The sequence below is a fragment of the Psittacula echo genome (genome assembly GCF_963264785.1).
Source record: "Psittacula echo genome assembly, chromosome: 13".
NCBI classification, from domain to species: Eukaryota; Metazoa; Chordata; class Aves; order Psittaciformes; family Psittacidae; genus Psittacula; species Psittacula echo.
In genome coordinates this window covers 15,006,722-15,033,304 of record NC_137749.1, presented here as the reverse complement: position 1 = coordinate 15,033,304, position 26,583 = coordinate 15,006,722, and the positions used below count along the sequence as shown (strand labels likewise).

Here is a 26,583-nt window from a genome sequence, read left to right as displayed (position 1 = left end):
ACTAAAATAGCTGTGAGTGAAAGTCCCTCTAGAGCCTTAACTCAAAGCTAAAAAACAAAAAAACCCCCAAAACCAAAAAAACAACAAACAAAAAAACCCCCCCAAAAAAATTATTTGTACCTTGATTCTTGGGAGGAGGTAAAGCCTAATCTCTGTCAAAGACAGCAAACCTGAAGCAGAGAGAGACGCTCCCTTGCAGTCCCTCTGCTTGGCATCATCTTTATCCCTCTGCCCAGAAAGAAGAATCTTCACAGGGTGGTTTTCGACTTCTAGCATTGAGTGATAAACCATATGGTTGCCTTTTCTGAGAGAGGGCATGCTTTGGGCAGTTATTCTTTACCCCTTTTAGGCTTCTCAGAGTTTTCTTAAAAATAGTTGTTGATACAACTTTCAGTATAGCAAAAGGGTTCCAGTTTAACTTCTCCTCTTAGGACATCCCCTATAACCTTTTCTGCCTAGGCTTTCAAACTAACACAGTAATAGCAATAGTAATAATATAATCATCATCAATATTCTTACCCAGATCTCAAATCTGAGGTAATCTAATGTTTTCCTTGTTAGGCTAGAAAATGCTATTGTAGGCTGAGGGAAAGGAAGAGGTCCTCTCATCCAGTCAAAACTTTGTTTTGAAATGCTTGTGGACGTCCATTATGAACATACTGCATTGAGGCAGTGGGGTGCTTGCACAGTTGTTACGTATTTTTGCCTTGTAATTTGTGACTTTAAATCTGAATGTCATTTCAATGGTAAATGGCATTCTGACACCCAGCTCAGTGATTTCATGTGAGACTAGTGGTGTTAGTACTAAACATATTACTGTAAAGGCTCACTGTCAGTATAAGTGGACTTGGGCAAGCCTCTTGCATGCTTAAATCCAGCTTGCTCAGCCTCTGTGTAGCTGACTGGTGGGGTGAGCTACACTCACAGCTTGTGTCCTGAGCTCCCTCACAGCTTGTGTACACATTTGAGGGTTGTAATTGTTGTTAGCCTTCCTGTTAAGGCACTTGATGTTCCTTATTCCTTGTCTCTGGAATTGTGTTTCATTTCTCACGACAAACTCTACAGTGAAATGATTGTGATCTCTTGGGGGAAGGGAGAGGAATTGTTCTGTTAAATGTTAAAAGGCTTTATCCCTTGAACAATATAAAGGCTTGAACTAAAAATGACAGACCCTCTCAGATGCAGATGCATCACATCCTTTCATTTAGGTCTCTGCTAATAAAGTACTCTGTTAATTGCTGCAGTACTTGCTCATCCTGCCTTTTCCCCCACAGCTGCCCTTCTGCCAGCAGTCCAGCAGTCTGCTGTCAAAATCACCTTTTGTCTTATTAGTGCGTTAATTAATGATAGTGTTCAGCTCAACACCATGAAGAGAAAGTGTTTATCCCAAATTCAAGACCTTTTTTTATAGCACTGACTTATGCTCTATTGACAGTGGGTTTGAGTCTGTGGTATCAGCAGTACATGCAGCACAGCAGAGCTGCAGTGTCCCAGGCTATGTTTTTGTTTATGAGCATGTTGATGATTGTGGTTGACACAACAGATCATCTTGTGGATTTTTTTGGTAAAAAGAAATGTCTTTGTGCAATTGGGATGGAGCATGGGGCTCATCTGAAACTTAAAACTCTTTTTGTCAGCATAATGGCATCTGCACAAAGCTTTTAATGATGTAAATGCCATTGAGCAATGTGTATCTTACAGGGCTGTACGGCAGAGCTTCAGGATGACACTTTGGCTTCTGGCAGTTTCCATGCTATAATCTTTCTGTGCTACTTACAGTGGTGAATACATTTATCTAAAATGTGTATGTGTTTGTATATTGAAGTAAAACTTTGTTGTTCCCTGTCTCTCGTTCTAGATGAAGCTGCCAGTGTTATTCAGTTTGGGAAATCAGCCAAGCGGTCACCTGAGTCAACTCAAATTGGGCAGTATGGGAACGGCTTGAAATCGTAGGTATAACAAGAGCCAGCCTCCTGATATGGAGTTCAGGGCTGAGGTAGTAAATGAATTGTTTGCTTGGAGGTATATATCTTTTTTTTTTCCAGAAAAAAGAAGGCAGGTGAAATCTAAATCCTGGTACCGTGGTTTGGGGGACAGGAACTCTGTGAACATCTACTGTAATTTTTCAGTGGCTGAGAAGTCTGTCCAGAGTTGATGACAGTGTTTTGCCATTGTGTTTTGCCATTATGTTTGCATGATGCAGAGGATACACATCACAGCTGGTGGAAAAAAAATGACAGAACAGGAAACAAAACCTTAATATGCCTGTGGGAGATAGTAAAATGAGAGCAAAATAGTCCTCTCACTAGGAAAGTTGTGGGCTGCTAGTCAGATGGACTTCAACCTTTTCTTTTTTTCCTAAGTCAAACAAGTGCGTAGAGAAGGAGAGTAATGGAAGGAGTGAGAGGAGAAGTGGGATTAGGTGGCAGCTGAACAAAGGTGGGGGGGAAATCTTATTAGCTGGAGGGAATTTGCTAGGAAAGAGAAGTGTTTCTGTGGTGAACTGAAGTCTTTGGGAAAGCTAGATAGCTTTTATGGCTTACTCTGGCTGTTCTGCTTTATACTGTTCTGTGTGGCTTGATTTTTTTATATGTATCCTCCTGGGGAAATCTGGGGGACTCTATAGCATGGGAGGAAAGAAGAAAAGGGATGTAAGGGACCTTGATATCCCATTGATCTAGCTGCAGTGTGGGACAGATGCCAGATCCTGGCTGGGCACTTCCAGGACAGATCTCTGCCCTGTTCTGAACCTTGAGCAAGAGTCATACTGTATTACAGGTGAGAAATGCAGATGAAGCCTAAACATGCAAAAGATATGCTTTGGTATCACATCAGGCCAATCTAAAGAGAATTGAACTGACGGAACACTAATCCTTTTTTTGATGCAACACTACTTTTCTTTGTTAAGGTTTTTTGGACAAGTTAGGGTGAAATAGAGAAGATGGGGAAGGCACTGTTGGGGATAGGAGAGTGGGGAGGAAGATGGAACTGTCTTTTTTGTGACAGCTAGTTGCTAAGTTGCACTGGCTGAAGTGTCAGTGAGTCTTTCAAGTTAGACATAGGAAAAAATTGTCTGTCTCCCAGAAACTTGTTTGCTACTGTTTGTTCTGTGTAAAGTGAAATGAAGTGTGTGTTTGCTTTCTCACACTTCTGCTTATCTATTTGCAGGATATTGTCACATCTCACTTTAGTCATCTTAGATTTAAAAAAAAAATATACTTATTTTTTTAAACTTCCTATCTAGGATGATCCTGGGCACGCTGCGCATCTGCACTTCTGATTGTGACTTGTGTTAAGGGATTTGAAGCCTTATGAGAATGTTGAGATTAAGATGCCTTTTGAAAGGAGAGATATTTAGAGAGAAGTGGTAGCTGCTGTTTAAGCCCTTCTTTTGCCTTACCTGGTTTTGGCATCTTGAACATAATAGGAAGAAAGTTCAGTAATATGGTCTGCTTTCTAGAAAATGTTATGCATCAGGTGTAATACACAGCCTGAAATCTGTCTGCAGGGGTTCCATGCGAATTGGGAAGGATTTTATCCTGTTCACAAAGAAAGACGAAACCATGACTTGCCTCCTCTTGTCACGGACATTCCATGAGGAAGAAGGCATTGATGAGGTTTGCATGTACTTTGTTATAATGAACTAATGTGATGAATGCTGTCTCAGCAGAACCTCTCCAGCTCCCACAGGAGAAGTGTCTGTGTCCATGTTGGCTGCCACTGGTTAGGCCAGTGATATGGTTTTCTGTTGGTGATAAACTTGTAGGGGTTCTGCAAAGTCATCAAAGGTTTTTTCCTTTAGGTCTTAATTCTGAGAGTTCTCTAAGCTACAGCAAGTTTGAAGGGCTTGTTTTAACCACTTAATGTTGCTTATGCTGAGTTCAGGATATGTCTGGACTTCTTGCATTTTCCTTTTTCCACAAAATTTGAGTATGGATGTATTTAAATTTATTGCTCTGATCTGATTTTCTGTAGAGAATTAAAGGTGTGCTTGAATGAGTCCTACCCATAGGACACAGACTCCAGACATGTCTTTTCTTTTGGATTTTTTTAAAACAAAAAATCAGTGCGGTTCTACCTGTTGAAAACTTGCGTATCTTAATATGTAATTCAGGCATTGTTGTTCTGTATCCAGACTCTTTAACATGGAACTATTTTTGTGCTCAAACATAAGTGTTTTCCAGGCAAGACTGATAATGAAAGGTTGTAAATTTGTACTGGGGTAGTATCTAAGAAAGCATTTTCCATTGTGATCATGGAGGGAGCTCTACAAAAAAGCTTTTGAGGGAGCAATGCTTGTTAGTGGCCAGCTGATGGCTGAAGCAAGTTGAGAACAGTGATGAAGTTCCTACAGTGGCTCTGGAATCAGAAATTTGTGCTTGACCTCAGTTCTGAAGTGAGATCAGGATTCGCTGTCCTTGATAGGCAGACCCAGGCTATAATTCCATCTGTGGTTTTGTTCTGAACAATAGAAAACACCAATAGCCTTACCTATAAATATAATAAAGGGTGAGATCTAGATGAGTATGAGTGAAGGATATTTGAGTTCACGGGAGAAGTTAAGTGCAGAAACTGAAATTTTTAAAAAGGCAAAGTTTGGGTGGTTCTTTTTTTTTTTTGTAGTATTATGAAAGTCATTGCAAAAGGAGGGGAAAAAACGCATTGAGTGTGTGAGTAGCCAGTACCATAGAAGTTACTTGGAAATAGCTCAGTCTAAGACTAGATGTTGTAGGAAGGCAACTCAGAGGCTGGTGAAGAGAGGTCCTTGGGCATTTGTCAGAAGGGGCTAGTCACTTGGTCGTGGCGTGCAGACCAGAGCGGATGAGCTGTGCTCTTGATACAGTGCAATTTACAGGTCATCGTCCCCCTGCCCACCTGGAATGCGCAAAGCCGGGAGCCTGTGACTGACAACATGGAGAAATTTGCTATTGAGACAGAGCTAATTTACAAGTATTCCCCTTTCAAGTCAGAACAGGAAGTGATGGAGCAGTTTAATAAGATCTGTGGTGAGAAAGGTATGTATGGACAGTGCTGGTCACAGGCAGGGTATTTGGGGTTTGGCTGGAATTCACCTTATCAACTTGTTACTTGCTCAGGCACCCTGGTGATAGTCTTTAACCTCAAACTAATGGATAATGGAGAGCCAGAGCTGGATGTGACTTCTGACCCCCGAGACATTCAGATGGCAGAAACATCTCCAGAGGGAACGTAAGCGTGATGTTACAAGCCTTTGGGCTCTGATCATTTTATGTGTAGGGTTTAGCTATATACTGTGTGCATGTGCTTTTTAAAAGCTGCTCTTTCTGTGGTGAATTGGAGAATTTAAAAGATCTTTAGTTCGTTCTTAGCAGTTTGGAGTTTATGTGTGTAAACAGCCTGGAGGTGTTATGTTTGTGTGCTTGGGTGAATGCCTACTTTGTCTTGTTTCAGTTTAATCAAAGCAGCAAACTCAGTGCTCTTCTTTAGGCACCTTAAAACAAAGGAGCCCTAAGCTATAGGTTTAATCTTCTACGCTCATCAAAGATGTTTTCATCAGAATGACGGCTGGTCATGAGTCTGTGCTGCTTTCAAACGCATGTTCAGTTTTGTGATTAAATGAACCCTGGCAAGATGTGAGAACCGTACAGGTCAGCCTGTATGAGCGGATGGTAAAGGGTAGTACTGATGGGATGTATCAGCACATCATCCTGGGAGCAGGAGCAGCTCCTGGATTTCCTGCAGAGGAGAAAGGAGGATGTGCTCACAAGACAGTTGGAAGAGCATAGAGGGGAGTTCAGGGAGAGCTGCCTGAAAAGGAAAACATGAGCTCAGCTGAGCCAAATGCTTGATTAAATCCCAGAGCTCCATGGGCACACCTAGTGAGCTTTACCTGTTTAATGTGATTACACACTGCTTCCCTGAAGTGCTTGAATTTCCCATAGAAATACAAACACTGTAAACCTAGCTAATTCTGTATGCATTAGCTTAATGTTACTGAGTGCTTAGGTGCAGCAAACTCCTTGGCAATCTGATGTGATTCTCAGTTTCTTTAATGTGTGCTGGTGAGCTTTCATCATTAGCACTGATCTCACTGGAAGGAGCTTCTTCTCTCTGATGTTGTGATAGCATTTATGTGTGTGATAAGTGCAGTTCCTGTCAGAGCATACTCCTGACTAACCAAAGGGTGAGAGAACATGCTAGCAAGTGGGGCACATGCTTAGTGTTCAGTGGGCCAGTTTATAGGTTTATAACCTTTATTTTCCAGCTGTATTCAAAACATCCTTTTCAAGCTACAGTGATATGGACATCAATGTTTTGTAACAGTATTTAAAATGTACAGCTCAATAGAAACTTTCTGTAGAAGACATGGGTAAAACAATATTAAAAGAAAAGCCTCACTTAACGCTGCTCCCTGGTAATTAAAATAGAAGGGCCTTGTGTTGTGCCTGGCTTTCTTGCTGAAGATTGTCTCTGGCATGTTTTGAAGGAGAAGGCTATGAGCTGAGATGCATGAGGTGTGAATCCTGCTTCAGGTGCTTAAAATACATTGGGGTAATGCAGAGCAGCGTGAGCACTTGGCTACTGGGTAGCATTTTGTTGCAAAATAAGAATCTTACAAGTTTTGTCATGGGGAAACTTGTTCCTTTGGTTTAGATAGAGGACAAGGCTCTGTGACAGTAGTATGTGACATGGCTCTTCTTAAATGGTTGGGAATGAAGGGGAAAAGCTGTGAAGGAAAGAGGAAGTAGAATGCAGACTGAAAGAGACTCCAGGATGAGCACTCTGACTAAAGAGACACTGATTACTCGGAGGTGAACTGATGCAGGCATCTTTGGGCTACGTGGGCCAGGCTGGGATAGTGTCTGCTGGTAGTTCTGCAAGGAAGTGCTGAACAAACTGCGCAGTCTCTGTAAGCATCCATCCCTCTCTTGCAGAAAGCCCGAGCGTCGCTCCTTCCGTGCCTATGCTGCTGTGCTTTATATTGATCCCAGAATGAGAATCTTCATAAATGGACACAAAGTACAAACAAAACGACTTTCATGCTGCCTGTACAAGCCCAGGTGAGTCTTGGACCCAACATCTGCGGATGTGTAGGACTTCTTGGAGATTCCTTATGGAAAAGGGTTAACATTTTGCTTTCCAGGTATATTCCTGCATAATTCCATGTTAAAGCCACAGAAACAGATCATATGGAAAAGGAGGTAGATAGTGGAAAATTTAGTATCTTGAGTAATTTGTGCAGTTTGGCTCCCTTTCAGAGCAAACCAAGAAATTAAGATAGTTGTTCAAAATTACATATCCATAAAAAACCGTTAGGTAACTGTTTTTAAGTAAATAAAATATGGTGTCTGTTAGAATTACTACTGAAAAGAGGTGAGACTAAACACTTTGAAACAGTTGCTTTGAAAATTAACTTATATATGTAGCTGATAAAGGTTTGCATAGAGATTGGGAGATACTATTCCCTGTCTTCCTTTAAGTTCCCTTATGCAAAAAAGTTGAAAGCAAGAGAGGTGTGCTGCCAGTTGTCTTAACAAGGACTAGAAAATGATATAAGGATGGGAGGGAGAAGAAAAACATGCATTTAAGTCTCCTTGAGGCAGAAGTGTTCTTCTGTCCCTGGGAGCACACAGGCTGTATTCCAGATACCATAACATGATTTGTCTTAATAAATTAGTAATAATTTTATAGAGTATTTGTGGATAGCTTTTCTGATAGCAGAAATATCAATTGTTTCAATAGTATGGCGCACTATCAACTTGTTGTGTACTCATACTAACCACAATCTGATGTCATGATGGTTGTCTGGAGAGCCTGGCCCATTTTCAACTTACAGCCATGGCCTGCTTGTCAGGCTTGTACTTCCTCAGCTTCTTAAGTGAAAATGTGTGAAATTATATCAGAAACTCATGGATGAACAATGCCCTGCGGTTACACTGACTAGGATCAATGCTGGTGCAGGTGTATCTAACAAATCTGCTTGTGCCACATCTTTGCAAACTCCTTGTAGATCTGCTTATGGTGGTAGGGCAATAAAAATTCCCAACACTCTAAAGGCATTTACATTTAAAATCCCCACTCCTGCAGCAGAATAGCAAAGGCTGCAAAGAAGGCCTCCCTGTAGAGCACAGTCTTTTTGGTCTTGGGGCAATTATTGTAGCCTTGTTTTTCCATAAAATGTTATTTGGGATGGGATTTGCTTCTTGAAACATCCAGAACTTTGTGCCTTAAGGCAGTTTCAGTTCCTGCCGACTCTGATCATCCTTCTTGGTGTCATCTCCTCTTCCCCAATTACGTGTCTCTGCACAGAGGTGATGCATACTCACAAGCTTCTGCCTCTTAAACACACTTGCCTTTTACTCTACAGTAGTCAGTCTGTGATCTGCATTTGGCACGTTATGATACGGGAAAGTGGAACAAGCCACTGTGACTCAAGCACGGTTTACAAGGCTGTGAGTTGGACGTGTAGTACACACAAATGTCCTGAAACCTTAGAACTGAAACTTGAAGCTCCATTCAGAGTTGCTTTGCCACTTAGGGTCCTTGAGCTACACTGTGTGATGGGCACTGTCAGACTACATCTATGAATGGCTATTTGCAGGAGAAAGGGTTATTTATCTGTAATGTGAGGTTTTTGAGAAGCTTTCCATATATGTTTACTCTTCCCTTCTGCTTCCAAACAAGCTATTCCTCAAAACATTGGGATTTCCTCTGAGAATATGGACATATTTCACTTCCAATGGTTAATGCAGAAAAGGGAATTGTGTTTGCAGCTGCTGTTAAAGCATCTCTGATTTCAGAATTTTTTGCCTAACTGCATCGAAAACTACTCACTTCCTGATCTGTGAATCTCCCTCTTTATTGAATCTATTGCGAAGAGCAGAAAAGCATGTGGAGACTTTATTCTTTCATACAGTGATGAAACCTTACTGCTAAGTTTGCTGATTCATAAGTTTCAATCATCACAGGATGTACAAATATACTTCAAACCGTTTCAAGACTCGCGCAGAGCAAGAGGTGAAGAAAGCAGAGCACATGGCGAGGATAGGTGAGTTTTTGGGGTATGCTTGCATCCTGGCTGTGCTGTAGCAACAGTCAGGAAGATAACTGCTGTGCTGGATATGACCTGTAATTGCTTGCTTCTGTGATCATTATGGTTGCTCAGAAGATTAGTTACTACAGTGACTATTGATGACCCAGACATATTCCATACAATGAAAGGAATGTACATTGATCCCTAAGACGTCTTCCTCTGGGAAATGCTTGTATAGAATAACCCTTGGAGTCACAGCTGTCTGCCCTTGCTCCATCTGAAGTCTGGCTAAGCTGCTGCCCTATTACTCTGCAGTTCTGCTCTCACCTTTTGTGTATCGTTAGCTTTTGGTTTCATTTTCGTTCTTCTCTTTCCTTGTTGAGGCAGCTGTTCAAAAAGTAAGACTTTTATTCTGTCACTTCATATAAAGTGGTTGGTCTGGGTGTACAAGGTTGAAAATGAACATCGAATCATAGAATAGTTAGGGTTGTAAAGGACCTCAAGATCATATAGTTCCAACCCCTGTGCCATGGGCAGGGACACCTCATACTAAACCATGTCACCCAAGGCTCTGTCCAACCTGGCCTTGAACACTGCCAAGGATGAAACACAACTTCCCTGGGCAGCCCATTCCAGTGCCTCACCACCCTTACAGTAAAGAACTTCTTTATATCCAATCTAAACTTCCTCTGTTTAAGTTTGATGTGAGCCTCTTCAGTGTGCGCTCGCTGCACAAAAGTGCATGTGCTGGGCTGCATCAAAAGCATGACCAGCAGGTCGAAGGAGGTGATCCTGCCCCTCTACTCTGCTCTTGTGAGACTCTACGTGCAGCACTGTGTACAGTTCTGGTGTCCAATGATCAGGGCCTGGAGCACCTCCCAGATGAAGGCAGGCTGAGAAAGTTGGGGCTGTTCAGCCTGGAGAAGAGAAGGCTGGGTGGAGGCTGTCACCAATCACCCCCTTACTGTCCATGAGCCTTATCACAGGAGTTTCTGCTCCATGATCTTGCCACGCAGCAAGGTGAGACTGACCTGTGTGTAGTTCCTCACATCTTCCTTTTTTCCCTTTATGAAAAAGGGTGCTACTTGCCAGTCCATGTTTACCCCCGTGGACCTCATAGCCTGTAGGATGGAGGAAGATCACTCTCTCTCTCAACTAGTTGTACAGCTGTGAGCAAAACAAGCTTCTGACCTAAAAGGGCACATGAGAGGGTTGTAGCCAATGTGCTTTTGGATGGAGAGCGTGCAGATGCAAGGTGTATGGTGCTGATGATACCAAAGCACCTTGTGGCTCAATTTTAGAAAGTGATCTACTCACTGAAAATGAAATCTGTTGAATGAATCTTGCAATACCAGGGTGAAATGTACCTATTGCCAGAAAGTCTGGGGGAGAAGTGGAAAGGGGAGTTTATTCTGAATGGTAAACTTTGTGCAAACATCAGGCGAAGTGGTAGGTTTTCAGAGAACTCTGTGTCCTATTTTCTCTGTAGCTCAGGTTTGTCTTTTCCCAGGCAAAATTTAGCAACTATCAAAGCTAAAAGCATTTTTACTATTAGTGCTCTCCCTTCATGTCTGCAAGAATATTACATCTTAGTAGCTCCTTCTCAAGCCTGAACTCAGTCTTCATTCTGTGACAGCCTTTTCTCTGCCTACAAGCTTCCGAGCAGAGTAGACGGGGCCACATGCATCCTTATTCTTTCCAAGTCCTCACTAACTCCCTCATGGATCCTTCCTTTAAACATGCTTTTGCAGAATTTAGCCTTGCAATTTTGCTGGTGTTGACTGTGACATCTGAGTGAGTTATAAAATGTCAGTGGTGCCCTCTCGTAGGTAAAGGTTTTATTTTGTACCCTTTTGTGTTACCTTTGTACCGTTGTACATGTCAGTCCAGCAAAGGCTCTCTGGAAGTCTGTCCCCTCAGGTGGATGCCTTAGTATATGCTGCATATACTGAATGGTTGACATCATCCTTGTTCCTGTGTGTTTCAGCGGAGGAGAAGGCTCGTGAGGCGGAAAGTAAAGCCCGTGCCCTTGAGCTGCGCCTAGGTGGGGACCTCACGCGGGAGTCCAGGGTAAGCCCTGTGCTTTGGCAGCATGTGACATTTCAGGCACTGGGGACTGGCTCAGAGAGCAGCACTGGTGGGTCAGCACCCAGTGGTAGCACCTGGTGTCTAGGTGATACAGGCAGTGACTTCAGTTGGTGAGCTGCTTGCAGCATTTGGGCAGCTCTGTGGGCTCATCACCAGTGGACGTGCTTCAGCGTCTGTACATGGTGTCCAGCCCAGGTGGCAAGTGTGCTGATGTTCTTCAGTATATCCTGTGAGGGAAGGCAGCCCGCAGCTCCCAGGCTGTTTGATGTCAGCCTCTGCAGAAGAGGCCAGGGGAATGTAAGGTGTTTGAATGGAAGTAAAACTAGGTGCTTTTTGGCTATGCCCCTTCCCTGCCTGTGTAACTGGCTCCAAAGATTTTGGAGAGGGGCTGTTTGCTTCCTCCCCATGGTCTGTGGCTCTTGACAGGGGTAAGGCTGAGACTCAGACCACCTCTGGGTGGGAGGAGAGCATGCAGGGATGCCTGGTGCTTCCCCAGGTGTCACCAGCTTGAAATCACTGTACTTCCTGTAGGCATCCAATGGAAATAGGAGTGTCCAAGTACCCTGGCTGTTTCCCTGTGCCTCCATTACCCTCTGGTTTCAGTTAACTTAGATGTTTAGTTGCATTTTGACATTTTCTTCCAAGCTGCTTAAACAAGCTCTACAGCTTAAACAAGCTAGCACTGAACACTACCTTAAGTATAAAGTTGTGCTGATTGTCGCTCTCCACTATTAGTGAATTCTTTACATTTAAAACATTTCCAAGATCTTCTTGAAGAGGACAAAAAAGTCATAAAATGAGCAAATGATGAATTTCACAGCAGCAGTTTTCTGTGCCACGCATTTGCAGGTGATGCTGCGCCAAGTCCAAAACTCGGCAATAACCATGCGCCGGGAGGCTGATGTCAAGAAGAGGATCAAGGATGCAAAGCAGCGGTGAGTACAGGGTGGTTCAAAGCTCTGGATTTCCCAGGCTGTTCACATCTCTTGTACTATGCTTGTGTGGTAGAGGGAGCAGTTCAGCTCCGAGCTTAAATGTCTGTGGACATCCTGTACGCTCTGGCTGTTAAACCAAGGGGACTGAGTTTGCTCTTCTGGTTGCTTCTGCTATTCCCCTCTTGCAGAAAGGCATCTTTATATTTGGCTTGTTTTCTGTAGATGTTTATATGGTTTTCACATCAGCTGTTTTCACTCTTTTGCTTTTTCATCTGCAGGTAAGATTCAGGGAGGCAATGAAATGTTACAGTGAAATGTCTTTTAGAATTGTAGGGATGTTTTCTAAAAACTTTCTGATCTCTGTTACAGTCAGTGCTGTGAAATCCCAAGGCATTGTTCTCACTTAGCTCTGATTGCAGTTAACTTTGCTATTGATGTATTCACAAAAATATTTCACTTTTTTAATGTTTTTTTTTTTTTTACAGAGTTGTCATATGCATTTCATAAATGAAGTTGTAACCAGATAAAAATGCTCTTCAAACAAATGCTGAGTGTGAGAAAGTTTGGGATTTGTATATGCCAAGTTTCTGTTCCCACCTGGTTGTTTTGCATGCTAGTTTACACGGCTGCTTAGGTCAGAACTATCCTAGACTTGTTGCCAGAGATCTATCACATCTAGCCCAAATTCTGTGTTGTCAGTGTTTACAATAGCCCTTGGCAAAAGTTTACTGTTAAAATTACTGAAATCTGCTATTCCACATGTTTTTCTAGTAACTTATTTTAAAGGAAGGTGTGTTACAGGGTACTTACACATCTGCGTGGGCAAAAAGATGGCTTTAAACAGAAAATGAATGTGAAATTAATCTATTTCAGGGATTTATTTTGAAATGCTTGACCATAAAGATAGACTTACATCTTCTATCTGCAGATTATTATTGTGCAGTGCTCATGCATGCACAGCTCAGGTTCTTTCAATACTTGATATTAGTAGACAGTCAACAGATCAGTTTAAAGAATTCCACTATTTCAACTGATCCCTTAAGCAAAAGTAAAATTCCTAACTGGGATAAAACACATAAGTGCTAAGAATTTGGTTAGATGATGGGGAGTTGGAAGTAAGGCAAGTCAGAGTTGAGAGGGATGGGTAGGACAGTGATACAGCCTTGCAGTAGTTAAAAGTTTGGACCTCACATTTGATGAGACCTTCAGCCTGAAGTGGAGGATCCTTATTATGAAAAATTCTAAGCATGGATTTCATGGAAGCTGTGGAACCTATTTAATTTAGTTTGTTAAAGAGCAATAGTTCTGTTTGTGAGACCTGGGGATTTTGTTTTATTTGTAACACAAAGAGGTCTTGAGGCTCTCTGCATTGCAGGAGACACAGTTCTTGATAATCAAAGATCCAGGTTCAGAAATCCGTATCTGCTCACAAACATGTTTGAGGCCAACTTCTGTTGATGTCATCTGTTGCATAGACAGTAGAAATAATGCAAATTCCTATCCTGTCATTTGTAGGAAAAAAAAAAAGCCTCTGCTTGAGCTGTCTCTTGTATCTTCCAGCTTTTGAACTTAGAGTAATGGCATTGGAAAACTTGTGATTATGAGAGTTTTCCCAGAATCTGAGTATCAAAATCTTAATTTCCATGCTTTAGCTACCATAGAGATGTGCATCTGGAAAATATAAACAAATTGCATTGGGGAGGACAGTCTCTACCTATCAGTATTTCTCTAAAGCTACTGTGTAACTCTTAATTTTTTTTGAACAATCAGATCTGAAATAAAAAGCAGAATCCATTTTAGAAGGAGAAACCATATCCAAATAAATAAATTATCTGAAAAGATACTGTCCAGCCTAAGTTGGTGTCTGTATTGCAAAGGTTTTGTATTTTGTTCATTCACATTCAACAAGTGCTTGGTGTTTTTTAGCAGTAGCAGACTGCAGGACGGGTGTTGGTACACCCCTAATGCTCAGAAGTGCTAGATCACTTCTAATGACAGCAAAGACTTAGTTTTAGTTTCAGCATTCCTGAGGCTTGCTTTTCTTTCAGGGCACTGAAGGAGCCCAAAGAGCTGAATTTTGTCTTTGGTGTGAACATTGAGCAGCGCGAGTTGGACGGCATGTTCATTTATAACTGCAGTCGCCTGATAAAGATGTATGAGAAGGTGGGCCCGCAGCTGGAGGGTGGCATGTGAGTTCCTGGAGATTATTCAGCAATCCTTTTGCTTAAGCCTTGCGAGTTCATACATATAATTCAGGCTGTGCAATAACCTTGTTCTGCATTAATTGTTCTTCATGAGTGTGAAGCTTACTCATTGTGTCAGCATTTAGTTTGGATTCTGGCAAATGAATTACAGTTAATGTTGCCCAGTATTTCTCTGGTTTCTTGATAGAGAGTTGTCTACACAGATTTGGGTCAGACCTAAAGTGTCAGGTATTTGTGCTCAGTGCTGGCCTTGAGGTTGATAAATACTAGTAGCAATATTGCCTCATTCTAGGGACAGGGAGAATAGGCCTTGAAAGCAAATACAGATATTTGAGCCCACGTTTTTATATGCTGGCTCCAATCTGACTTAGAAAGCTGATAAATTAAAGCCAGTACTGCTGCAGGAACGGGTGGTTGGGTATGTGTATAACCTGCTGTTTTCAACACTGATAATCTGATAATTGATCTGATAATTGAATGATGTTAGTGACTGATAATTGAATGATGTTAGTGACTGTGTCTTCCTCTGCCAGGGCATGTGGTGGAGTGGTGGGTGTGGTGGATGTGCCCTATTTGGTTCTGGAGCCAACCCATAATAAACAAGACTTTGCTGATGCCAAAGAGTATCGATACTTGCTGAAGGCCATGGGGGAGCATTTGGCTCAGTACTGGAAGGATGTTGCTATAGGTAATGAAGCTTCACAGTTACCAGGGGCTGAAAGGGGAAACTTTGGCTGGAGGGCAGCAAAGGGGGAGAGCAGCCAAGGCTGCAGGTGGTGATTTCTGTGGTAGTGGCTCCGTACTGAGCGGGAACTTGTTTGTTTTCCAGCCCAGAGAGGTATCATCAAGTTCTGGGATGAATTTGGTTATTTGTCAGCAAACTGGAACCAGCCTCCATCTAGTGAACTGCGCTACAAACGCCGGAGAGCCATGGAGATCCCTACCACGATTCAGTGTGGTAAGTCTGGCCAGGCTGTGACTAGGAGGCTGCTGCTCCCTGATGCATGGGGGAGGGACTGCTGGCTGCTGTTAGGGAGCAGCAACATGGGTAGGAGATTTGAGAACTGCTTTGCTATCATTACCCTCTTCTAGGGCTTCTCTCCTTCTGTGAGTTGCTGTTGTCTGCATCTTATGGTCCACTTAGATGTCTTGGTATGAGGTTGCTTTCCTGCAGTTTATTAACCATGATGTTCTTCAGGTGCCCTTACAGAATGTGGCAGGTATGGCCAGTAGCAGTGTTGAGGATGGGCTTAGAATGTCATATGAACTGGAACTGGCCAAAGCCACCCACCCCAACACTAGAATAAGATTTGAAACTTCCTGCAATAGAAAGTGGCCAAGTAATTCGTATGCTGATGCAGAGGTTTGCTAACCGGTACTGGGTGTGAGGACAGAAGGGAACTGTTTACAGTCAACTTTCAAAATCAGTGCAAGTTCTCTTCTGTGCACCTCTGAACAGATTTGGCTAAGCCCTTACTCCGGTGTAAGTGAGGTTTCAACACAACGACTTTGTCTCTTAGTAGAGGGACACCAAACTCCCTTGACCTCATTTCCCCACAGGATTTTGGTATGAGAATGTAACAAGGAATATGAGGCCAGTCTTGTGGAATTACTTTGTTAGGCTCTTCTGCCTTAACAGTTTTCTCAGTCATTTCCAAGTTCCTCCCAAAGAGGAGGGGCTTTCCTGTCATTCTTCTGGTCTTCTGCTGTTGGCATCCTTCCAGAGACTCATTTAAGAATGTTTTCATTTTCTTGGCAAAACTTTTTTTCCTAAGCTGTTGATTTCCTGGAAGGCCAGCAAAGCTCTGGCAATGCTCTGGGAGCCAAATCTGTCTTCTAGGTTCATCAGAAACTTACTAGATACTGTAAGTATTTGTTGTGGTTTAAGCCCAGCTCTGGTAACTCAGAACCACACAGCCGCTTGCTCACTCCCCACCTTCTTTCTCCCCCTGCTCCCAGAGGGATGGGGAGGAGAATCAAAAGGATGTAACTCCCACGGGTTGAGATAAGAACAGTCCAGTAACTAAGGTATAACACAAACCACTACTGCTGCCACCGATAATGATAAAGGAAATAACAAAGGGAGAGAATACAGTTGCTCAGCACTCGCCAACCGATACCTAGCCCGACCCGAGCAGCGACCTGGGCCTTCCAGGTAACTCCTCCCGTTTTCTTATACTCAGCATGATGTGCTGTGGGATGGAATACCCCTTTGGCTACTTTGGGTCAGGTGTCCTATCTGCTTCTTCCCAGCTTCCCATGCTCCTCGTCATTGGCAGAGCATGAGAGACTGAAAAGTCCTTGATTGGAGTAAGCATTATTTGTTAACAACTAAAACTTCAGTGTGTTATCAGCATTGTTCTCAGACTAAAGTCAAAAACACAGCTCTGCACCAGCTACTAAGAAGGGATAAAATAACTGTTACAGCTGAACCCAGGACAGTATTTCTTTTAGTGGATAAATCTCTGACTTCTTTTGTGTTGCTATCAGCAGGAGTCTGACTTCTGAGGTGAGCAGTGATTTCAGGACTGGCTGTTCAGTTTGGTTTGTACGTGCTGTCGTTGCAGCAGTGAGTTTGAGGTCCTCTAGTATCAGCTGATCCCAGGCTTCATCAGATCCTTGTTATGGATGCCTTGTACAAAATTTGAGGTCTTCCTCCAAGCATTTTGTGAGCATGAAGCAAGAACTGGCTCAGTAGATCCTGTGCTTTTCTCACTTTTTTTTTTTTGTTGTGGCCACTAGCCTGACAGTCACTGGGTACATGGTAATTGGGGTGGTCCCTGCTCATCAAGTAGGGTTGAGAAGTGCTACAGAAAAAAATTACTTTGTGGCTCAGGCTGTGTATTTCTAACTTGGAAAGTGTTTGTCTAACAGATGTGTGTCTGAAATGGCGAACCCTCCCCTTCCAGCTGAGTTCAGTGGAGAAGAATTACCCGGATAGCTGGGTCTGCTCCATGAACCCTGATCCTGAACAAGACAGGTAAGAATCAGTTACTATAAAGACCTCCAGTGTGCTTTATCTGCATGTGTGTATTTTTTAACAATTGTGCTTTTGATCCTTAAATTGTACATGTGTTTCCCAAGAAGAAAACTACTGGTTTTGAGGTTGTGTGTACTGCAGAAAAGAAGGCAGTTTTACTGCTGCCTTTGGGATGGGTTGTGGGGACAATCAATGCTGTATGAGTGAGACAGCACAGGTTACTGTCATTACTGAGATTGTCTTGCATTCCTGTCCTGCTAGATGTGAAGCTGCAGAGCAGAAGCAGAAGGTACCATTGGGAACTCTGAAGAAAGACCTGAAATCACAGGAAGAGAAGCAGAAACAACTGGCTGAGAAAATCCGCCAGCAGCAGGAAAAGCTGGAAGCTCTGCAGGTGAATCTGGAGGTCTCCAGCTAAGCACAGCATATTTGAGGGACCTCCTAGTGCAAATCACTAGACAATCACCTCTGTCTCAGCCTCTAATGCCACCTGTGCTCCTTACTGGGGCAGAAGTGGTTTTAATAACAGAAAACAAGCATCCCAGCTTGCTAGGGAAATGGGAAGGACTGCTGGTGTTTGGATGAAGCGATGTCTCTTGGAGGACACAGAACACACCTTCTAACAGTTGTTGATTTGAAGCTGAAGAAGTGTTTGCAGGGCTGGGCTAAGGCAGGCCCTGACAGCCTGTAAAGATGGGCCTTTCTGAGTTTTGGGTTTTTTTTGTAGAAAACCACTCCAATTCGATCTCAATCTGACTTAAAGAAACTGCCTCTGGATGTGACCACGCGGCCTGCAGGGGAGGTAAATGCGATACCACTGTAGGATTTGTACTATCCTTAGCTATCCTTATTTTCTTATATCCTTATTTGTGCTGTCCTTAACTGCTCTGAAAAGCACTGACTGACTCTTGGTGTCTCTCTCTCTATACCCTCATTTGTTTCAGAACACCCAGTCACCAACCCGACCTCAGCGCCCGCGATCTCCTCCTTTACCTGATGTAATCAAGAATGCTCCCAGCAGACCACCATCTTCACCTCTGGCCAAGTCCACCATGCAGCTGAAAAAGAGCTCTTCAGCTTGGCCAAATATCAACCCTCCCAAACTGGCAAGCATGCTCTCCAGGGAGGAGGCCAGCACTTCCAGGACACACCAACATACTCTGACAGCTGGGAAGTCTAACAGCAATTTAAAAACTCATGCCAAACCAGGTACAACAACGAAGCCACCTCCTGCTGCCCTGCAGAATCCCAAAAGCTCACGTGAGACACTCAGTCCCAAAGCTGCCAAGGTGCCAGCAGTAAAGAAATCTGCCACTGTCAAATGCCCACAGGTGAGGCTCAATAGGATAAAACTGTCAGGTCCTTACCTACTATTCTGCATAGCCTGTCTTGCTGTATCGCATGGGATTTGCACTGTAGTCCCTGTACAAGGTAACGTTTACTTTACTCTTGGGTTAGGGTGCCATTCCGTACCCCTTATGAAGACTCGTTTCATCTATTTCCTGTTAGACCAGACTGTTTCCCCAGAAATGAAGGAATGTTGAGTGGCAGGGTAAGTGTTTTCATGATCATGTAGTACCTGCTAAAACCTGCTGGACAAGCTAATGAACTGCCAAATGAAATACTGGATTTTGAGGGCTTTTCTAACTTGGCTGACTTGGCTGAAAGAAGGATTTGGTTGGAAGCATGCTGGAATTATATCTTGAGCCTGTTTGCTTCCTGCAGGCCTCCACCACTCGAAAGAGAATCTTGAACACCTCAGAGGATGAGTCTCAGGAGGAGGAGGAGCACAAGAAGGAGAAGACAAAACGGGGCAAATTTGTGGCAGTGAAAGAAGAGAAGGATTCCAGTGAGGTGGTGGTAGAGGTGAGAGTGCACTGGTTTCTCCAGCAGAAGATATTTGTCAAGTGTTTATAATCTTGGTGGGAGGCAGCTAATCTGAGCTCTCTACTCACAGCTTACAGACAGTGCTGGAGAAGAAGAGCTGGCAGAACTAAAGAAAACTCAGAAAGGTGAGAAATGAACCCTTGAACTGCCTCCAGTATCTACCACAATGGAAAAGAACTGTTGCAGAACTAGACTCGCTGGTTAAACATGTGATTTCATTAATGAACTTTTTAAAGTAAGGATTAGTGTAAATTTGGGTCCCAAATCCCAAGATGACTAACTGACATGAAACATTTTGGCCAGGACCCCCTTGATTAGAAAAGAGGCAACCGTAGCATGGGAAAGTCTGTAATCAGAGGCCTGCATCACGTTAACGGATGTGATGCTTGGCTGCATGCTGTAGAATGATGTCACCCTTCCTCACTGAATGGATCATGGGGCTATGTTAGCTGAGAGATGCTGAGGACTGTATCTAGACCTACTGCACTGCTGTGAGGGAAGAGGGGCCAAGAGATCCCCAGGAAAGATGATAGCCAGGATGTATTGCACCTTCTGCCAGAGCAGGGCATTTCTTCAGCTTCTTCACAAGGAGCTGTCTGCAAACCTGTGGCATATTGGCCAGCATGGGCCTGGAAAGCCCATGTCAAATAGCCCAAAGTACAGAGGAAACCTTTTGTCTGAAAATGCCGTATCTTGTATCTTAATGTTTCTAAGTAGGATTAGAACTCTGTGGCAGTGTTGCTATGATTTGTGTACCATTTGAACGAATTGTCACAGGTTTAGGTTGGCTCCCCACTGAGAGCGGCTGTCTTCTCCAGAGATCATGCAAAATGTGCTCTCCAGTATCCAAATGCTTGCAGTCATCTTTACTATTGTCTTCCTTGCAGATAAAGGGTTGCATGTGGAAGTGCGTGTGAACAAGGAGTGGTTCACAGGCCGTGTCACAGCTGTGGAGATGGGCAAGCATGCAGTACGTTGGAAGGTGAAGTTTGATTATGTTCCTACAGACACCACACCAAGGGATCGCTGGTAACTATCTCTAGCTACTGGATTTGGGAGGTTTGCTTTGCTTTCAGGAAGAAGACCCCATTTTACTTCCATAGATGCTGAAGACAGATATGTTACTGTCATGTCAGGGAGTGTATATGTGCTCAGGAATGTCCAGCTGCTTCATAGGGAATGATCAGAGCAGACTCCATCCAGTCTGCCCATCACTTTAGTGTGATGTTCCTGTGAAGGCAGCTGTTGTGTAATCTAGAGGTCTCAGAGTGAAGCTGGGTACAGGTTCTGATGAAGCTGTTAACAGTGGTTCAGGTATGGTCAGCGTAGAAAAAGATGTTTGACTTTCCCTCACTGTGTTTTTTTCAGGGTAGAGAAGGGCAGTGAGGATGTGAGGTTGATGAAGCCTCCCTCTCCCGAGAACCAGGCTCCAGATACACAGCAGGAAGAGGAGGTCATTGTCGCGGAACCTTCTACCTCAGACTGTGTCAGAATTGAGCCAGACACCACCGGTCCCAGTAGTAGCCACGAAACAGTAGACTTACTAGTCCAGATCCTTCGGTGGGTTCACTGCAGTTCTAGTGAGCTGTTGCAGTCTGATTGCTTAAGTCTTTTAAACTCCCAATTCTGGCTTTGTGTTTTTCTTTTCCTGCCTAGAAATTGTTTGCGGTACTTCTTACCTCCCAATTTTCCTATCTCCAAGAAGGAGCTGAGTTCCATGAGCTCAGAAGGGTTGTTGGCGTTTCCCTTGGTGAGTTCAGTATATCTAGAAAAGTAAGTCTGGGGGTTTTCCCCACACACATTCCATTCTTATGGCAAGCATCCATCCTGTTGATGCAAGAACACACTCTTCAGAAGATTGAGTCCTTCGCAGACTGATGCAGCTGAGAAAAGAATTAAATCCTCTGAAACATGCCTGAGGTCTTTTGACAGTTATTCTCTGAGGACTTTTTAAATTACCATACATCTGTGTGGGAAAGCTGTTGGCTGCTCCTATCTTAACTTTCTGTCCATTGCGGCTAAGCTTTTAAAAAGTGAGGCCAAGTTAGATGTTTGTAGAACAGGATGTAGTCAGACCTGTTTGTTTTGCCCCCAGCCTTATAAATCCAACTTAATTGGAGGTAATCTTAAAAATGAGAGAGAACTCGGAAGCCAACCTACTCACACTCCTCAAGGGAAGCAGGCTGACCGCCTGTGGGACCGCTGTGCATCTTGAGGCTTTTGGTGCAACCTCCATTTATTTGGGCAAGGAACAGATGGGGCTGAGCCTACACCAGGATCCCTGTGCTGGTGTTCGAAGGTCCAGTGCAGGCAGAAATACAGAGAAATGGTAGTAGCTTCTCTGACTTCTTCCTTCTCTGACATCCTACAAAGGGAGACCTTTTCAGGAGGCATCTGTAGGTTACAAAATCCACCTACAGGTGACTAAACAACAAAAGCCACTGCTTATTTGGCGGTCTTCACAGTGCTGTGCTCCCTCATTCACAGTCTCTCTTCCTCTTTCCTGTTAATTCAGGCCTATGCTTAAGTTACTGGTGCTTCTGCTTTCACAAGGCACGTTGGTCTTGTCAGGAGTTTTCTGCATATGTAAATGTTCCTACCTCGCAGTCATAAACTGTATTGTCTGGGTGGTCTGTACAAAGAAACTTGCTATGAACAGAGGCTGATTTTCTGCAGCATACCTGTGGGTTTAGGCGTTTTAATACATGCTGCATCCTTAATCTGAATTCAGGCAGCTCTTGTTGCGGTTCTGATCTTTGAGGAACGTGAAAACCCTCGTGACTGTTGTGCTGGCTCCAGTAGGCAAATCAGAAATGGAGTTGTAAGTGTGGTAACAACCATGTGGTGGGCTAGTGGTGTTTGGTTATGGGATACAGGTAGCTGGACTCTTCCACAAGCTGTGAATTTTCTTGCCACTCGGTGCTTTTTCTTGACATATCATCTGATGTGTTTTGTCTTCTACAGAAAGAATATTTCAGACAGTATGAGGTTGGTCTGCAGAACCTGTGCAATTCATATCAGACACGTGCTGATGCCCGGGCCAAAGCCTGTGAAGAAAACCTCCGCAACTCAGAGAGAAAGCTGAAGGAAACAGAGGAGAAACTGCAGAAGCTGAGGACTAACATCGTGGCCCTTCTGCAGAAAGTGCAGGAGGTAGGTCAGGAAGGGGTGTGAAACCAAAATACCCCATGAGTAGCAACCTTCCCAAGACCCAGGCCCCTCCAGGCACTTGAGCTGTTTCAGTCCAGCATTAATTGAGCTTCACCTTTCTCAATTGGGTGCAACTTGGGCTTAGATCATGAGAAGCAGCTGAGAGCACAGCTACTCTCGCTGTCCACCTTTTGGGTTCCAGGCATCCTGATGAGTGTTCATTTTCACAGATGCATTTTTCATGGCATGTATATAGTGCACAGTCTCTATTTGTTCTTTGCTTTTTGCTAAGAAATGTGGGGCTGCAGGAGAATTTCCCTGGGCACAGGCCGTGTTCTGCAAGGAATTTCTGCCCAGATCAGCCTAGTAGATCTATTGCTTGAGTGCACTGTTTGAGCATCAAATGCTGACTGATTTCCAGGCATTGTCCATCAGGCTCTGACAAGGAAAGGTGGTGGTGCTTTCACAGCAGATGTCAGCTGCTGAAGAGGGCTGGAAGTTGGGATGTAAAGGCTGACCAGGACAGATGTTGCAGAGGATGCTGTACTGATGTCTTGTCTGACACTGCTCTTCAAGATGCACTTCTTACTGGTATTTCTTGTGCCTTTGGTTTCAGGACATTGATATTAATACAGATGATGAACTGGATGCGTATATTGAGGACTTGATTACAAAAGGAGATTGAGCAGCCCAGTACAAGTCCTAGAGAAGTGCCGCGGAGCTGGTTGCTGCGATGGGATTCCTACAGTGGAGGACTATAGTAGCTGATGAGGAGAGAGGGTTTTTAGACAGTACCTGTGTTGATGTACAACTTGTGACTTGACACAAAAAAGACATTTGTGCTGTTGGCAGGCAGGTTTTTAACATTGTAGTTCTCTGGATATCTTCCTTTTGCTTATAAATATTTATTTTTAAAAGAAATAGGAACTGTGCCTGATATGATGGGAGGGTTGCTGTGTGGTTTTTAGCGAGGTAAAAGCATGAGTACCCTGTTGCATCTGGGGTATGTTCATATGCTATACCTGGAAGACCAGAGCATCCTGCCTAGCAAGGCAATTTAGAATCTGGCAGCAACTTAAAAAAAAGCCCTGGGTTATGGAAAAGGAGGCCAGGACTTGGACTTCAGAGATGCTGAACTTGGACTAGAGGAAGTCAAATCAGTAATTTGAGCTACATGGAGGAGGTCAAAGTAAAGTCCCTGTGTGAATATGAGTGGAGGGGATAAAATCCCAGTGGTTCTGAAGGGCTTAGGAGTAGGGGATTAGCACTTGCCAGTGCCATGGAATTCCCAAATATGAGTTCTCCATAAACAGGTGGAATTGTCACCATGCTCATAGTCAGAGGATGAGGAACCTTTTATAAGAGGATGGCCTCCTAAGCTGCTCGCAGTGGGTTGTGATCATCAAAAGGAGAAGGCTGGAGTTCACATTCTTTTCTAGCAGTCAGCTTACTGCGCACTTACTGCTGCTGTTTCTCCGAGACATAATTGCAACAGCAGAAGAACTCCTCAACCAGCTGAAAATAAAGTGACCCTCTATTCTGTTGGCACTCCCTCAGGTCTGTGTTGCTTTGATCAACTTGCTCTTCCAGGTAATTTTATTAGGAGTGCTAGAATGTGGCGCCTGTGGAGGCCTGCACCACTAAGTCCCATGTGGCTCTGGGTCAGCATCCAGGGCAGTGCCTTTCCCTCATTCTCCCAGCTGAAGGCTACACTACAGCTCCAAGCAGATCATGTGTGGTGACTGTGGTGACCATGGTGACACAGTTTTTGAGTTCACTGCCTGGCCATCTGCTCAGCTTGGCCAGGGCAAGAAGTCCATGACCTTGGTGCTCAGAAAACTGAAATCCCTAGAACTTGGCAGTTTGAAGAAGAGTGTGACCAAGAGGTGCCCACCTTCAGGAACATCAGATGAAACGGGCCATTGGGGTTCTTTTGACAGCTGAATGTGTAATAGATGTTTCGCAATAAAAAAGTCCAAACTAAACGTGCTGCGCAGAAAATCTTAAGCACTAATGTCCTGGAGAACTCTCAAGTTCTACATAATACAGGAAAGAGAAGATTTTGCTTATTACTTGAATTCCAGGTCCTTGTAACAGCCTGCAGTGAGACTGATCGCTTCGATTCAGGATCTGGGCCTGGATATCCTCGTATGGATTAATGTAAGGAGGATCCTCCCACCCTCATACACCTTCTCGGACTAAGGGGCAGCATTCCTTCAATGCAGGAGCAAGCTCCACTGATTGTCTTGATTTCCTTGGACATGCTGGAGGTTTTGTTCATGTGGTGGCATGCTGGTGCTTCAGGTGAATGATCCTTCTGTAGAAGCTGAGGTTTATATTAAGGTGAAGGAAGAAAGCTCTGGCCTCTGCAGGTGGTCAGCAGAAATTCTGCTTTATAAGATTCTGGTTTTATATTTTAAACTCTGATTTTAATTCTGGTTTAAGAACCAGATTTTATTAAAATACAGTTCAGTTGGTGCAAGCTTCAACCTGGAACACCCAGAGTATACTGGTGCGGGACAAAGAACTCCTGCACATTTCTTGAGCTTCCCAACACAGCTCCACTCCCTGCTCCTGCTCTTGGGTGTTAGTTGAGTTTTTTCCTCTGTTCTATGGAAACTTCTCATTCCCTTATTATCATTATTATAAATTTATTATTTATTATTTTATGGCATTTCCATTCTTTGCTCCTGTCCTGGGTATTTATGCTGAGTTACTTATCTTCCCTGGGATTCCTTCCACTGGTACACTTGATGTGTCCTCTCCAAAGGTCCATTTTGCAAGGAAAAACCAAGAGCTTTTTAGTGCCAACTAAAAAAAGGTTGTTCATTCTCAAAGTGTCCCTGGTGGTGCCCGCAGGAGCTTCTGTTGGATTTGATTTTCTTTTGACCTTATTAAATAGACCTATGTGTAACATCAGATTTTAGTAATGCCTTAAAAACACATAGGAACAAAATGACCTCTGGAGGTCATCTAAATAACCTGCCCCAAATGAAGTGTAATCAAAAGCTGTATCATGTTGTTCAGGGCCTTTTCCAGTTGAATCACAGAATCATGGAATCCCAGCCTGGTTTGTGTTGGAAGGGACCTTAAAGCTCCTCCAGCTCCAACCCCTGCCACAGGCAGGGACACCTTCCACTGGAGCAGCTTGCTCCAAGCCCGTGTCCAACCTGGCCTTGAACACTGCCAGGGATGGGGCAGCCACAGCTTCTCTGGGCACCCTGGGCCAGCGCCTCAGCACCCTCACAGGGAAGAGCTTCTGCCTAAGAGCTCATCTCAGTCTCCCCTGCTTGTGCCCATTGTTACAGTCATCCATTCTGGAAATTCCTCCCACGGCTGTCACCCAGACACACTGTGACACACATACTTCTATTGCTAAGGTTGCTAATTTATGTATTTAATAATGAGGCAGTAAAATAACTTTTTTAACATGAACTTTTGCTTCTCATGATGATTATTGCTCCAGGCCAACTTTGCCACAGCTTCATGCATAGCCCAGGGGGACTCCTGTCAGCGGGACCACGATAGTCCTTGCTTGCTTCCCTTGCTGATGTGCAAGTCTGACCTTGGAACGCGAGGTCTGTCCATGATCCTCCACCTTATACGGATTCACCCAGTTCCTCTTGCAGAGTGGGACAGGAACACCTGAGCTCATGGCCATTGATCTTCTCCCAGTGTGAGGGACACGGTCCTACCTGCATGTCTTTGAAGATCATGTGTTGCTGCTGCTCCTTGAAACCACATCACCAGTGTCAGATCTGACATTTGGTTTAATGGCAGCAGGATCAACATTTCCTTTTGTTTCTTGTTCTGCAAGTCATTCCTGCAGCCTGGGGCAAGGCCTGGCGGGGCTTTGGGGTGCCAATTGCTCTCGGCCACCTTGCAGGGCTCATTTCCCTCATGCAGTGGGGGACACTTGGTCTCCTTCCACCGTTACCTTGCCCAAAAGGCACAGCAAACTGCTCTGCCAAGAAATTCGTTCTGCTCTGCAGGCCCCAGGGTAAGGACAGTACCTTGGGAGAGTACCAGTTACCTTGAAATCCCTCTTAGCAGCATCTGAATTTGTTGTGGTCTCAGAGTCCTGGTCACACATGGCCTACCTTGGCCAGAGCCTGCTGTGTGGGATGAGACCAGATGCACAACTCTCAGATCATCTTACTCTTCCCTTTCTCATTAGCAAAGCTTCAGCTGCACAGTGGGAGCAGAAAAGACCCTGCTCTAAGCCTGCATTGAAAGAAAGGCTCCAAGAAAGCAGTTGAGCACCCGTTAGGAGCCCTGCAGGACTCTGGGCACCTGCCACATTAGTAGAATGAGAGATCAGGTTTA

At 44.0% G+C, this 26,583-nt stretch overlaps 1 protein-coding gene across 1 annotated transcript in view; it reads left to right on the top strand.

The window, feature by feature from the left end:
- MORC2 (MORC family CW-type zinc finger 2) overlaps positions 1 to 24,301 on the top strand; it is a 38,950-nt gene extending 14,649 nt beyond the window's left edge. Inside the window, exons 5-26 of the mRNA XM_080629015.1 lie at positions 1,859 to 1,949; positions 3,509 to 3,617; positions 4,856 to 5,015; positions 5,097 to 5,208; positions 6,915 to 7,040; positions 8,949 to 9,028; positions 11,001 to 11,083; positions 11,951 to 12,036; positions 14,085 to 14,225; positions 14,774 to 14,928; positions 15,070 to 15,198; positions 17,115 to 17,220; positions 17,482 to 17,614; positions 17,948 to 18,022; positions 18,165 to 18,551; positions 18,946 to 19,086; positions 19,178 to 19,232; positions 19,995 to 20,136; positions 20,476 to 20,667; positions 20,764 to 20,857; positions 22,072 to 22,260; positions 22,874 to 24,301. Of these exons, the coding sequence (XP_080485141.1) occupies positions 1,859 to 1,949; positions 3,509 to 3,617; positions 4,856 to 5,015; positions 5,097 to 5,208; positions 6,915 to 7,040; positions 8,949 to 9,028; positions 11,001 to 11,083; positions 11,951 to 12,036; positions 14,085 to 14,225; positions 14,774 to 14,928; positions 15,070 to 15,198; positions 17,115 to 17,220; positions 17,482 to 17,614; positions 17,948 to 18,022; positions 18,165 to 18,551; positions 18,946 to 19,086; positions 19,178 to 19,232; positions 19,995 to 20,136; positions 20,476 to 20,667; positions 20,764 to 20,857; positions 22,072 to 22,260; positions 22,874 to 22,942 (2,855 nt within the window). The 3' untranslated portion in view covers positions 22,943 to 24,301. The remainder of the gene's footprint in view (positions 1 to 1,858; positions 1,950 to 3,508; positions 3,618 to 4,855; positions 5,016 to 5,096; positions 5,209 to 6,914; positions 7,041 to 8,948; positions 9,029 to 11,000; positions 11,084 to 11,950; positions 12,037 to 14,084; positions 14,226 to 14,773; positions 14,929 to 15,069; positions 15,199 to 17,114; positions 17,221 to 17,481; positions 17,615 to 17,947; positions 18,023 to 18,164; positions 18,552 to 18,945; positions 19,087 to 19,177; positions 19,233 to 19,994; positions 20,137 to 20,475; positions 20,668 to 20,763; positions 20,858 to 22,071; positions 22,261 to 22,873) is intronic.
- Positions 24,302 to 26,583: the final 2,282 nt, after the last annotated feature.